Consider the following 15,106-nt stretch of genomic DNA (forward strand, 5'->3'; position numbering starts at 1 on the left):
AGTGAGGAGAGGCTGTGGATGAATCGTCCTCGAGATGTGTGTGTGTGTGTGTGTGTTGGTGTGCAACCTAAGAAGTGAAATGTGTTTTATGACTTTCTCTTGGCCAGAAGCTTTCTGATGGTAATTGTGCTTGTGTGTGTGTGTGTGTGTGTGTGTGTGTGTGTGTGTGTGTGTGTGTGTGTGTGTGTGTGTGTGTGTGTGTGTGTATAGGACATTCATCTGGACAAAGCAGGGAATGAACTGTCAGCCGTGGTGTTATTAGATCTTGAATGAAGGGGTAGTCTTTCTCTCTGTATTCAAATGGTACAATTTAAGGTTTGTGTCACCGTGTCCAAAGTCTATAAAGACTTTACGATTACAATGACCTCAACAAACAGGAGGACACAATCTACTGACACTAGGTTTTATAGCTAACAAACTATTACAGATTACATTTATTGTATTTATTATTATTATGATTATTAACTTAAGAAATGACAGTTTGACAAAATGAACGAATTATACGTAGTGCGTTGTTGACCTAGGATTATTATTAGTCTGTAATGAAATATGTACTCCCCATGTACCCCAGAGAAGCAAGTGGACAAAGTTGGGACAGAAGCTGGGAGAAGATTTGGTTCAACAAATATTAACGTGACCCACAAAAACTGTGCTGACCTGGCCTCCAAATACTCCAGGTTCTATATAGTCAGCATCTGGGGGCAAACGGAGGCCTGAAATGATAATGCATGTCCACAGCAACTGAGGCTATTAGGGTGAGACCACAAAATACCCCAAGGGAATGCATGCCCATAGCCCAGGGGTGGGCAATTCCAGGCCTCGAGGGCCTGGCAGGTTTTAGATCTCACCGTGGGTCAACACACCTGAATCACATGCTTAGTTCGTTACCAGGCCTCTGGAGAACTTCAGGACATGTTGAGGAGCTAATTTAGCCATTTAAATCAACTGTGTCGGTTCAAGGACACATCTAAAACCTGCAGGGACACCGGCCCTCGATGCCTGGAGTTGCCCACCCCTGCCATAGCCCAACAGCTCTGAGCTTTGTTGAGGGGGCTATGCAATAAATAAATGTTTTAACTACATTTTAGGGTAGAGCATGATGATTGATTCATGATAACAAGAGCTTGGTTTGCACCACACCTACATATAAACTGAATGGTAAAATTTGATGATACACAGAGATTTCAAAATCCACTGTATTAGGTACACAAGGTATTAGTTTTCATTAAGGTACATAAATCAGTATAGTTAAAATTCTAGTATCTAATCTGTCAAAGTGTCCCATTTCTGTCAGAAAAACACGTGACCCGCTCCTTAAACTCCTTAGCTTATTTTAATGTTGATGCCATCAATCTTTTAGTCAGTGCTGTGATGTGTGCTTAATGCTAGAATAAATCTTTGTCATTGATATATAATGTTACTACAAGATGACAAAAGTGTAGTTTTTTAAAAAAAAAAACAATTGTTGATACAAGGATGAGATTTTTAAAGCATGGTGATCATCTCACTTTAAAAATAACCTCAGGTGTGCAGGTGTACTAAATCATGGATATCAATGTTTCCACTCTAATTAAGTGCAATATAGGCCATGACAGTGAAAGTTTTGGGTCTTTGAAAGTAAAGCAGCTAAATGCTAAAAAGCAAATTCAAACATTAATTCCTATATTACTATTACTTGGTGAGGGAAAAGGTGCAATGTTTTTAGCATTTATTTTTTACATTTTGTTTTAGTTTAAACTTATTAGCAGTAAAAAAAATAGTAATTATTTGCTAAGCCTTGTGTGTTTTAACATGTGATGTGAGAGTTCACCTTGTTATTCTGTTGTTTCTGACATCTAATAAGTCTGTGTAAAATTTTCGGAGGGCTTTTAAGAGTTAAGTATAAACCAGGCAGGTGGTTGTGTTGGTGAAGGTTATTGACAAGGGGTAGGAATTGTAATGTATCAGTGAAATGTGTCATTGTGTTGTACTGGTGTGTTTCCATAATTAGCTGTGGAATCTGTGTGATTCACCACAGGAATACTTGCAGGATTGTCCGCTATCTGCGTGGAATATTGATCAAAACATTAGCCTGTTGCCATGACCGTGAGCAGCCAGACAAAGTGTTCGCTCACTGAAGTCATTGTGCAAAAGAGCCTCCACTCTATGATTAACTGGAGATAAACATGGAACATACAGTGGCAGCATGCCTCTGTGTTTCATTTAATATATTCCCATACCATGTAGTCATTCTTTTAGATGAAGTAGCTACATTAATGTGTTGAGTGTTCTTATTTTCAGGCATCTCTCTTAATCTCCATATGTTGAGAGCAAATGTATCTTAGAAGGTTCTCAGTAAATTCCGTGTATTTATCTACTGTATAAGAAACTGCACCACATGCTGTATATTACAGCATGTGGTGCTGTAATATACAGCACCACATGCTGCTTGGTTTGCACCACACCTACATATAAACTGAATGGTAAAATTTGATGATACACAGAGATTTCAAAATCCACTGTATTAGTTACATAAGGTATTAGTTTTCATTAAGGTACATAAATCAGTATAGTTAAAATTCTAGTATCTAATCTGTCAGTTTATTTATTTAATATAAATTCTTTTATTAAATTCTTACTATTGAAAGGAAAATTGTTTTTTTCATAAGATGAACACTGACAAATTTTCTCTGTAGCTTTTAAGCTATTTACCTGAAGCAATGAGAAACTGACACAGGAGCTTAACTAATATAACATTATGTATTATAAAATAGCCAATTCATGATAACAAAAATTCCAATTAGCAAACACAAACATGTTTTTGAATTTTGGTTTTGAATTATAGGAAATATTACTGTGAAATAAAGTAGAAACATGGTAGTTTTGCATTTTGTAACCCTGCTTGCAGCGTAATAGAAAAACTTAATGTGCCTTATAATCCAGTGTCCCTTATAGTATGAGAAATACAGTACTGTTTGTTGCCTATTATTACCCAAAGATGAACATGTCAACACAATGTTATACAGCAATTAACACGGTTGATACAAGACAATTACTTAGTAACTAAGTGGTAATAACTTGTTATTCCCCTTCTTGTTTCCTCCTTATTAGCCCATTCTTACCACATTGTTACCAAACTATAATTTAAAGGGCTACCACAGTTTTGGACCAGGATGTAAAGTTGATTCAAATATGAATGAAAGTATTAAACATAGATTAAAATATAAATGGAAACATTTGAAAATGTATTTTTTAGATTTTCAAACTCACAATATTAGGTAAAATTGCTCTTAAGTGTTTCCCTGGATTTCCACAAACACTTCTACTATGATAAGCTTACATTGAGAGTATTTTCACTCCGTCTCTGTCTACTTCCCTCCTATTCTTCAGCCTGTAAAGCTCCACACTGTGCAGATTGACAGATCTATTAAAAGCGTTGTATGTAACCCTCAGTAGAGGTGCAAATGAATCCTCCACATGCATGTTAGGCTGTATTTTAATGGACTTTGTGTGTGAATATAGATAGAGGTGCACAATATATACATAAGCTCAAGCTCAACAACCACAAAAAACCAAACAGCTTCAAACAGTGGACATAGCCTTCATTTACTTTACCTCAAATGTGACATTTGTCACCACTCTAGACAATTACAGCTCATCTCAGATTCATTTAGGCAAAACATAACCATGCCATACGTTTAATCCTAAATAGACCCTTGCACTGTTTCTTTGCACAATGAAATATTTTAGCTACTATAATTCTAAAGCGCAGCTATAACAGTTTACTTCTGCTCCTGCTGTGCTCTTTCATCCCCCGCTGTTTACTGGGGATGGTACAGTTTCACAGATACTCCCACAAAGACAACAGCTTCAACTTAGAAGTCAGGTTTAATTCATGTGACGACTCATACCTCAGTGCTGCGGACGAGAACCGTGGCATCAAAGCAAATTGAGCAAATTTTGTGGGATGTTTGAGAAAAAGTGTCATGCCACTGTACTTGAAAAACCATCAGTCTGAAAAACCATCATGTGGGTGAGTAAATCCTCAATGTGAGCTTATCTAAGGCAACATTATGACAAGTACCATGATGAAATAAAATCGACTGAGACTACCAGTGGATTCTGTCCTCTAGGTTTCTCAAATACTGTCGTTTTGCCAAAGATTGTTATAGGAGCACTGAGACACTGGTGTTTATTTCAGCCCTGCTTCACAGTCCAGCCCTGTATATGTCACAGAGTATACCATACACGTGCAAGTTTCTCTTAAAGTGCTAAAATGCATGCACGTAATCCTCGATTCCTTTAGCATCTCCAAGGTGGTCAAATGAAAGAACACTGTAGGACCTATTACAAGGTGGTGGGGCTTCTGCTCTTGTGAGTCTGCATTAATTCTGGTAAGATGCCCTTGAACAAGGCACTTGTCATCCAAACACTTAAGCTGCTGCCACTAGCATAGGCCTGTGACTGCTGGCACTGGACAGCTTCCAGGTTATGTACTCAGGATTAAGTGTGGTTCAAGACAGTCACGGAGTACTGCATGGGTGTTCACCTAAACTATCTCTTGGATTAAAATACATTTTCATAACAAATACAGATCGATGAGGTACTTTTACTGTGCTGAAAAGAGAAATGTCGAGAAATGTTTGGCAGTGTTGCGGCAGATGATGTGGTGAATCACACGTGGAGTTTTCTCTGTGAAACGGCGGTAACACCTGGTCAGTAGTGTTTGGAGATAGGTAGCATGAATATTTTATGCTGACAGCTGGTCAGTGTGCATGAGAGTGTGTCCCCTATGTGTGCGCGTTTTTCAGTGTGACTAAGTTCATATTCAGTTGCCAGTTTCATGCTTTCACTGAGGTACTCTCGACTGAGTACAGAACATAGGCTCATTTTTAAAGGTTAGTATATGTATGCATGTGTGTATACATATATATTATTTATATTACTATTGCTGTGTTCTACATGTGAAGTACTCTGTGTAATTCAGGCAGTTTGAACCTTGCAAATCAACAGGATAACAACATTAAATGTATTAATGAATTTATTCAGCCTCATCTGTCTAGTTCCTATTAACTGTTTTCATTAATTAGGAGATAGCGGGAGAAAAACAAACAGAGATGTGCGATAGTGAGAAAGGCAGAGCCATGAAGACCTCACAGACTTCCTCCTCTATGCTGTTTTAGCTCACTGATTAGATCTTGACCCTCCCACCTCCTCTTGTCTTCTCTGTCTGTGTCTCCAGGCTAGTTAGTTACAAATTAGAGTCACAGTGAACTTCCACTTGACTCCTGTACTCAAAAGTAGAGCTTCATTGTATGTTCTTCGTGCATCTGTCCCAGCCACATTTTGATGGATTTTGCACTGGCATGCCATTCTAATGACTTCATTGTTTAACCCTCTATGCTCCCTCCCCAGCTGTGAATCTTCTTATTTAGATCTTTAATCTAAATTAATTTTTTAGCCCTGGCTCCTATTCTTTTTATTCCTTTAGGACTAACAGATGCCTCTGCGTTCACCGTGCTGACTTGTAAATGATTAAAGATATTGATTGATGGTTCACCAGAAAGTATGGGGGGGTTACATATTCACCAATTCATTCTCTTAATTGCCAAAATGGTTTTCTTGCTCATATTTAACTGTCTGCTATAGTTTGGTTATTTGAGTAAACACAGTTTATCTATTTCTTACCACCTGCAACATCTGTATTCATTTGGGCAACATCAAATGAGTCTCCCTATCTGCATTACAGCATCTGTTCAGCTGTTTGACACCTCTGGCCCTGTTAAAGATGAATCCAATTGTTTTCACTGCGATCATATTGTGTCGTAGAGACACAATACTGACAGAGATCAGCCTCTTAAATAGACAGACCTGACCTTCAGGCTAATGACTGTTGCAAGAGGAGCTGAGACCTCCATGTGTGTGGGTGGAGGTGTGAAGTGTCTACAGAGAAATAAGAGTGGTAGCAACAGAAAGAGAAAGTGAAATGTGATTGAGGAAATCAGAATCCTTGAGGAGAGCTGTGCTTCTCAAAGTGGAGATAAGAGGTTACAGTTATAGTCTGCAGTGTGCTTGTTTTTCTCGGAAAACATCATTCACAGTCTTGTAAATAAGTCTGTGGCATTTACAGTACTTTTATATGTTTTTAATTCACCAGACCTTAACAACAGGTCACTAGGTTATGTTATTCTTCTTAATAAACATATTATGATTCATTTTTTGCACTGGTAAACAACATATTCTGTTATTAGGCAAAATGTTCTGTATATAAATGTGTGTATTTGTAATATAACGAAGGGCACAGGCCGAAACGTGTTGTTCCAGTAATAAAGCTGTTCTTTATACTATTCTTTAAGTTTTATTGGCGCTTCAGCCTCAGGAGAAACAGTTCTTGCAGACATATTTGCACCAAGAGCTAACAAAGATTAGACTGAAAGCAATTCTTCTATCATATGAAGGTCAAATGTGCTGTGCTATTGAAAATGCTTGAGAACAGGAAAGCTCTCTTGCAATTTATATCATGTAATAAGTATGCTCTTCCATTTAAATCTTGATTCATGTTTCTGTGATGTATGCATAAGAAGCTACAATGCAGAGAAGCCCCCCGCCCCCCTCCCATTTTTCCTCCTGTGTGAGTGTGCAGAGTCAGCATTGTTGGAGATTGTCAGGGCTCATTTTCCTCCTTTCAAAAAAAAAAATACATTTTCAGCTATTTATTCTTTTGATAACTTCTGTGGGTCTGGGAAATGGTCTGAGCTAAGCAGCACACCACATGCAAGCTGACTGGTAGAAATTTGTGAACACAGACATGAGTCTGTTTTTCAAGTCTGCGGGCCTTCACGCCTACAGTAACCTTATAGTTAGTGTATTAATTAAGAAATACAGTAATTACAAGGTTGAATTCCTGCTGTTGATTGGATTTTAGCATTGTAGCATTTACTATATGAAGCACCTTGACACCAGTGTTGTTGTGGTTTGGCGCTATATAAAATGGATAATATCGAGTGCACATCTTTGGATTGTAAGACATTTCCTCCTGTTGCACTTCAAGAGGTTACCTTACTAAAAACCTCTGATAGATCTACGTCTACAACTGTTCATGCTTTACTATGTGAAACTAAAGCTCATGCACAAGTGCTCATGCACTCATGCACAAGGAAAAGCCTAGTTAGGTCGAGTACAAGGAGTAACAAGATGATGTGACACCTGCGAAGAGCTACATAAGAGTCAAATTTGATTACTGTTGACAGATGGAGGACAAAACTAGAGGTTAAAAAACAAACATAAGAAGTAGAATTAAATGAAATAAATATTCATAATAAAACAGGAAATGACTAAACAGAACCTGAAACCAGCGTAGCTCCAAGGTCTCTTAATGAAATGGAGACTTGAAATACAGCAGCATCATTACGATGCCCTTGATTTTCTCTCACTTAAGGATAGTTGGTTTGGAGCGGCACAAATGCAGTGTTAGTGTCCAGGGAGGAAGAGGTAGAGTCTGAATTAGAATGGGGCCAATATCATGCCAACCAACTTGCAGGCGACAAAGTTGTGAGCTCCTTTTGTAAGCCGAGCTTTTTTGTTGTGATTCTCTGTCACTGGTAGAGTTCTGTCTGAATGATTAGATGTGATTGGTTCAGAGCATGCTGATCACACCCTTTGTAATTTTGCATGTACAAAAACCAATGTACCCAGTGAGGTTTGTTTTGTACACCCCAGACTTAGTATCCATTGTAGTTTCCACTTGGTTTTTCTGTTCTGTGTTTAAAAAAAGGGCAGAGTTATCATCACTTTTGTGTAAATTGTTGAACAAAACCTGTAACTCCTGCACAATTAGCAAAGACATTGTTCCTCATCTGTTACGGCACAGGTGCACGTGCAAAGGATTCACTGGTTTTAACCACATCGTGGAAGCTCAGATTCTTGTTTGCTGTGCTGTTGATTAAGCTTGACATGATGAGAGCTGAAGAGCTGCTGGGATTAAAAAAACTGCTGACTTCTTTCTCTCCACTGTTTGCTTTTTCCATCTCCTCCCTGTTCTTTCCATCCCTCCATTCTTCACTGCATCCCTCGTTCCTTCCAATGTCTCTTGTGATGTAGTGTTTAAAGCAGAGGGGTAGACAGGGAGACAGGATTAAAATCAGTCCCCCCTTCTCTTCCTCCTTATCCACTTCTCTTCTTCTTTCTCCCCCTCTGCATCTTCATCAGATGTAATTATGACAACACAACATAGGAGGACCGTGCACAGCAAAATTAGACTTTTAAATTTCTTTCCACTTTAGCTATTTGAGGAACGAGACCTACATTTTCAAACTGATCAGAAAGAGAACAGAAAAATGGGATAAAGATGAAAACAAGAGGAGGAAAGAAGAGAGAATTAAAGAAGAAAAACAGAGACAGAAGAAGCAGATGCTAGGTAGGAAAGCTAAAGAGAGAATATGTTAAGGAGGAACAGACGATGTCGGGGTGTAGCGATGTAGCTGTAACGGAACATGGGATCAGTAATGCTGTCAAGCTAGAAAATGCCAGACAGCAAAGCAGCACAGTGGGAGAAATTGCTTAGTTAGGGTATGTGAGTGATGCAGGCTTTTTTCTCTCTCCTGTCCCAATGTTTGCACATCCTACCCTTTAAATTCAAGGAGCCAACTTCCACTGTACCCCTTTGCAAAAAAATTAGAAAAGGGATGGGTGGGTAGGGGGGTGTTATTGAACAGCGGGTGGGGTAACACAGTACATCTGCGCATTGCATTGTGGGAAGAAAAGGGGATGGGAGAAATGCATGAAACGTGCAGAGATTTACTAGCTTTGCTCTGACTGCAGGGGAGCTAAAATAGCACTATTTATGGCAGCAAGGTAGCAGTGGTGAATGCAAAGCTACAGTTGGAAAGACAGGACAAGAGGAGACTGGCACAGCTGAGAGAGGAGCTGGGTTGTTTTCGCAGTCGGGAGAAATTAGAGAAGCAAGCAAGGTCCGGACACAAGGGAGTATCAGCTCTCATCTGGAGGAGGAAGAAAAGAAGGAGGAGGACAGAAGAAGAGGAGGAGGAGGAGCAGGGTGATGCTTTATTTTTATTTTTAGATGGTGAGGAGTGTTGCATATTTGTTTCATTTGACTGTATCTCTTTGTACATCTGTTTGTATCTCCTTTGTGCTCATGCTGTATCTGTATGGTAGCATGTGCGCATACCTGTGTGTCTGTGTGGATTATGTTTTTTGGCACATGTGAGGGATGCAATTCTTTTCACTTCGGTTGCAGTTTCTACCGTGCTGTCATTAAGCATTGCAGTCAGTTTGTGGTTGATTTCTCTCCCTCTGGTTCTAATTGATAACTGCTATATTGTCTTTACATAAGACATCTATGGAAAGACTAATGAATCATATTTCATGTGCAAGTCGGGTGAATGAACACAGATTATGTGGTTTGGGTGGAAACTAGGAACTAGGAAACTAGGAAACACTAGTGTGTCATGTCTGAGTCATCAATAATATTCAGAGGAATCAATAGTAATCACCTTTGAAAGAAAATATGAATTAATTATAGTGATAGCTCAATGGTAACACTACATCATTAACGTTCTTGAGCCTTACTGACCCTTCCAGTGTTACACAAAGAATTGTTCAAACTGACAGATACCTGATTTACGTTTCAGTGGTAATGCCAAAGATGTGGTCAAGGAAATTACATTGAACCTATTTCCATTTAGTTGACTGACGTATTCACAATACAGTCACCATGCGAATATTTCACTCAGAACTAACTCTATAGTGCCAATGAAAGACTTCGACCAAACTGTTGCCAAAAACTATGTATGCATTATTGTTACAGAGACAAAGTAAAATGGCTTTTCAAATTGAAAAAGTGGATTTTAAGCATACTCATTAGTTTTTTTGTATTTTTTATTTTTTTTTGCCTGCAGGTCCAGGAATGGCTGTGTCTGAACTGTCAGATGCAGAGAGCTCTCGGCATTGATATGACCACGCCTCGTTCTAAGAGCCAACAGCAGATTCACTCTCCGTCCCACCAAGCCAAGCCGATTGTCCAGCCTCAGCAGCCTGCGCCTCAGCCAACACAGCCGACAGCAGCAGCGCAGCCAAAATCTTTGGCACAGAGTCAGCCCACCCAGCGGCAGCAGCAGCAGCAACAGCAACCTCAGTCTCAGCCCTACAGCCAGACTCAGCCCTACTCCCAGTCGCAGCAGTATCCACAGTCTCAGCAGCAGTCATATGCTTCATCACAGCTAGGGTCCCAGACTCAGTCTTATACATCCCCTGGCTTACAGAGACATCCAGGCCCTGGTGGCTCCCAGTCTCATACAGGGCCTTCTCAGCAGGGCATGAGATCTGATCCATACTCCCAGACCGGTCCTGGAGCTCCAGGAACTATTAGAGGTCCCACAGGAGGCTTTAGCCAACCAGGGGGTCCTCGGATTCCTCACCCTGGTGCAGTACCCCTCCCTGGTTTGACCAAGGCACCTTCCCAACCAGATTTGGGTCGTGGTTCCCCAATGCACCAATCTATGGCACGCCACGACCAGACCAGAAGTGCTGGATCCTCCCCAGCCCACAGACCTCAGAGTCAGGCCCCTCCTGCCCAGGATGGCCTGACCAAACTGTTTGGCTTTGGGGCATCACTGCTTAATCAGGCTAGTACCTTGATCAATGTTGACCCGCTACCTACCGCCTCCACCCAGCCAAGCCCTGCACGAGGCAAGGTGGTGTTCAGTAATGCAACACCTGACAACAGGCAGCAACAACAAGGGACCACCAGTACTAAACCATTCACTATGGGGGGTCCTCATGCTCCAAGCCAAATGGGTGGTCCTAATGTTCAAAGTCAAATGGGAGGTCCTTATGCTCCAAGCCAAATGGGGGGTCCTCATGCACCGAGCCAAATGGGAGGTCTTCATGCACCAAGCCAAATGGGTGGTCCTATGGGTGGACCCCATATGCCAACCCAGAAGCAACAGCAGCAGACCGTGCCCCAACAACAAGAAATGCAGAAGCAGTCACCTGCTCATCAACAGAAAGGACAGCAAGGACAAAAAACACAACCACAAGGACAGCAACAGCAGAAAACACCTACTCATCAGCAGAAAGTGCAGCAGAAGCAGGAGCCTGTGGCAGCAGCACCTGTGGTTGCTCCAGAGCCTGTGAAACCCAAAGTGAACTGTCCTCTTTGTAAAACAGAGCTGAACATCAGTAGCTCTGACCCACCTAACTACAATACCTGCACGCAGTGTCACAGCCAAGTGTGTAACTTGTGCGGCTTCAACCCAACACCACATCTGGTGGAGGTAAGAGGAACGGAACACCTACAGACATCACACTGAACACATGTTATTGCAGACATACAAGAACAAAAACTCTACTAGTACAAACGCCGTCAAATTTACTTTTCACCAAACAATCAATAACATTCAACAAGCAGATAATGTTCTTCATTCCACTGTTGAACCTAATCCTCTTCACTGTGTGGATGCCGTTAGATGTGCAGCTCGTGTTTCAGTTTCTCTAAAAAATATATATTTTTCTTAAGCCTTATCCTTTATCATGATCTGTTTTTTCACTCAGGTTTTCATTTTACATTTTCGTTTTCTTTTTATGATATAACAAAGATGTTGTTTTGTTTTATTCCCGTTTCTTCATTTCCATCTTACTACACCTGCTACATTTGTATAAATTTAGATGTCCCTCCTGAATTCATTAATTGTTTTTATTTATGAGTTTTTCGTTACTTCTACTAGAGTTTTCCATATCTCGTTTTAATCCCTAACTTCCCCCTTTCCATTTTTATTTTTTGGATGTTCTGAATGTTTACACATACAGTTACATCCATAAGTATTTGGAGATGGGACTAAAGTGCAAATGCAATGGGTTTAACTACTTAGCAATGATACTGATTTTTATACATAGTCGTCTATTTTCTGACCATCACTAAGCAACATATCAACAACAATGCATTCATGCAAATGAACTGCATGCTCTGTGGTCAAATGTTTGTGCATGCTGGAGGTATTTCCCCTTTTTGTTGTGATCAGTGTTGGGGTTGTAACTCAGAAAAAGTAATGTATTACATATATTGCAAAGAACATTTTCTTAAAAGTAATGTAATAGATTACTTAATTACTCCCAGGAGAACGTTTTCTTTGTAAAATGACCTGAAGCACACTGTCTCATAATTACCATTTAACAATATAAACCAGAGTCTACAGCCCCACACACCAACACAAATCTCTAATGAGGACACATGTGTGATCTTTCTCTCAGTATTTACAGATAAACACAAAGCTGACAGCATAGAGCAAATATGAAAACCAGCACAAAGAGACTTTACAGTAGAATCGTCACAGTGATTCTACTGTAGAAACATGAAGAGGTAGAAACAGAGGCTACAGCCTGACTTCTTATCAGTTTGTTACCTGTTAAGTTCAGGGCTGGGGTCGGCATTTGCGCAGCTTTAACATCACTCTGGGTTCTTGGCTAGGTTAGCATTAGCATGCTGTCTGTGCAGATGTTTGCAAAGAGCTGAAGTTGTGTTAGCAGCACAATGCAGCTGTTTCTGTCCTGGGCACAGTTTAAAATGGCCAAAGGTAGAACATGAGGTCAGGAGTGTGGCCTGGCAACACGATAAAGAAAATTCGATCATGTTAAAACTTGCTGCTTACAAATAAATAAACTCTAACTCGGGTATACTGACCAAAGAAAACCATAAACTGTGTGTGCACAGCTTGTACTGACAGTATGTGCTCCTTTCACCTTTGTATTTGATCTAATTGAACGTGGTTTTGTTTCAGTTCATAAATTTACATTAAACAAAAATTTCGAAAATTATTCAGAAGTTCATTCTTTAGTTAATGTGTTATCTCGTTATCTAAATTAAGTACCACTTCTTTGCCTCTCTCCGCTGTCCCGCTGGGCTACAGTAGCCTGTATTTAACCCACTTTTCTCAATAAAGATTAGTAATCATACTAATTGTAACACAGAAACATCTACATGTACAGTAGTGAGATTCATAACAATATTCTGGAGTTTTTATGTATCATAATCCACTGTGACATCAGCAACCCTTGATCTCTCTTTCTTTTCTTCATGTCACCTTAGATGGACTGCCGTGCACATGTCGATGAATTAAAATGAATGAATGATGAAATAAAATAATATGTAGCAATCCAGTGAGCTACGCGTTGAAGACAAAACACAAGAGGAGAGAAAAGACTGTTCCTAGGAGACCCATAATCACAAAACATAGACATCCTTTTCTGTTTCGCTGTCTTTGTGTCTCCCAAAGTACCTCTGCTCATGGTATAAAGAAACAAGCGTAAAGGCCAACCGCCCTCTCACCTTCCCTTTTATCGATCCAGTGCAGGCTTAGAGTTGAAAAGAGGAGAGAAAGCAAGAGAAAAGAAAAGATGGCAAGTATTTCAGGAAGTTAGAAATAGAGGAAGAAGGAAAAGATAAGGAACAAATGTCGCAGAAGAATAATGTAAGAAATGGAAGGAGAAGGGGGGAGTGTAAGAGTTGAGAAGGTAAGTAATAAAGCAGAGAAGGAAGTCAGACTGAAAGGAAGGAAGGGACTGATGAAGGAAATGCATGAAAGAAAATAAGCAAGGATGCATGGAAGTCAGTGAGTCTGGCAGATTTACAGAGACTCATGGCATATTTACTTTGAGGCAGTTTAATGCCTCCAAGGTCTTTAGTACTTAACAGTACTGTGAAGTGCTTGCCTCATAATAGACCTAGATATAATACACAGGGCTATATATAAGTGCCTTTACTATAGTATGCAGGACGGTGATAAATACACACTAACACAATAACAAGAAGGATTGGGCCATATCATTGAAGATACCACGCTTATTCATAAGTGGACTTACTTGGACTTACTACCTGTAGATAGCAAGTAGATGTGTGTTTCTTTGCAATGTGGGTTAAGGCCTGCAGGTCCTAAAAAGTGCATAAAATGAGAAAAGAGAAGGTGGACACAGAGAGAAGGAGTAGAAAAGTGATATAACAACCATATAAAATCATTTCTTTAAGCCAATTAGAGTCAAAGATGATGGTGACAGCATATTCTACTAACTTCTGAGCTCTCTAAAAAAAGGCAAATTATGAGGAGAAAAGATGGGCATCATCATGAACATTAGTCATTATAAGCATACAGAAAAAAAGTAGAAATAGAAATGGACAAAAAGGTACATTATTAATGGAGAGAAATTCTTAGAAAATGTTAAAAAGGAACTCAAGGTGGAACTGAGATGGATGAAGAGACATTCATAGAAACAAAGGAGGAATAAAAAGGAAAATGAATAAAGTGGGACAAAGAACAGAGCAATGGTGCAAACAGTTAGAAAGAGAGCTTGACAGCAGCTGAGAGGAAACCAGACATGTAGACCTGAATCATGTACAGCTTTTAGTCCAGAGGGAAGACAGGCACTAGTGCACACGCACGCACACACACATGCAAAAACCAGTAATTAGAACAGTAGGACAAAGAAGAAGGTAATAAATCAAGCAAGTGAAGCAAAGAGGGATGAGGAGAGAAGCCAGCAAAGAAGTGATGATATCACAGATGAACTGCATGTACAGTCATTTCTATACCTGATAACGATTCCCATCAGCTCAGTTTTTACAGTTTATCTTAACTCTTTGTGATTTACTGGATACATGTCTCTGACAAACAAGTCCTATATGTGTAAAACTTCTAGATTATATTGGAACAGCAAATGGAAATTTTGGGCTGTAACATAATTTTATTACATCACAGGTCATAAAAGTGTTACCACAGTTTAAAGCGATAAATCCGTGCTATAACAGCTTCAACTCTTCTGGAAAGGTTTTCCAAGGTTTAGGAGTATTTATGGGAACTTTTGACCATTCAGAAGCACATTTGTGAGGTCAGACACTGATGTTGGACGAGAGGGCTTGGCTCACAGTCTCCACTCTAGTTCATCCCAAAGGTGTTACGTTGGGTTGAGGTCAGGATCCTGTGCAGACCAGTCAAGTTCTTCCACACCAAACTCGCTCACCATGTCTTTATGAACCTCGCTTTGTGCAGCAGTGTGCAGTCATATTGGAACAGGAAGGGGCCATCCCCAAAGTGTTCACAGAAACTTGGGAGGATGACAC

General features: G+C 40.0%; 1 protein-coding gene across 3 annotated transcripts in view; it reads left to right on the plus strand.

Annotated features, from left to right (window-relative positions):
* bsna (bassoon presynaptic cytomatrix protein a) overlaps positions 1 to 15,106 on the plus strand; it is a 169,085-nt gene that overhangs the window by 65,840 nt on the left and 88,139 nt on the right. For all 3 annotated transcript variants that reach the window (XM_082517578.1, XM_082517579.1, XM_082517580.1), the window contains exon 3: positions 9,897 to 11,273. In XM_082517578.1, coding sequence (XP_082373704.1) covers positions 9,897 to 11,273 — 1,377 coding nt within the window. The remainder of the gene's footprint in view (positions 1 to 9,896; positions 11,274 to 15,106) is intronic.

The sequence above is a fragment of the Aulonocara stuartgranti genome (assembly GCF_965226115.1).
Source record: "Aulonocara stuartgranti genome assembly, chromosome: 20".
Classification (NCBI taxonomy): domain Eukaryota; kingdom Metazoa; phylum Chordata; class Actinopteri; order Cichliformes; family Cichlidae; genus Aulonocara; species Aulonocara stuartgranti.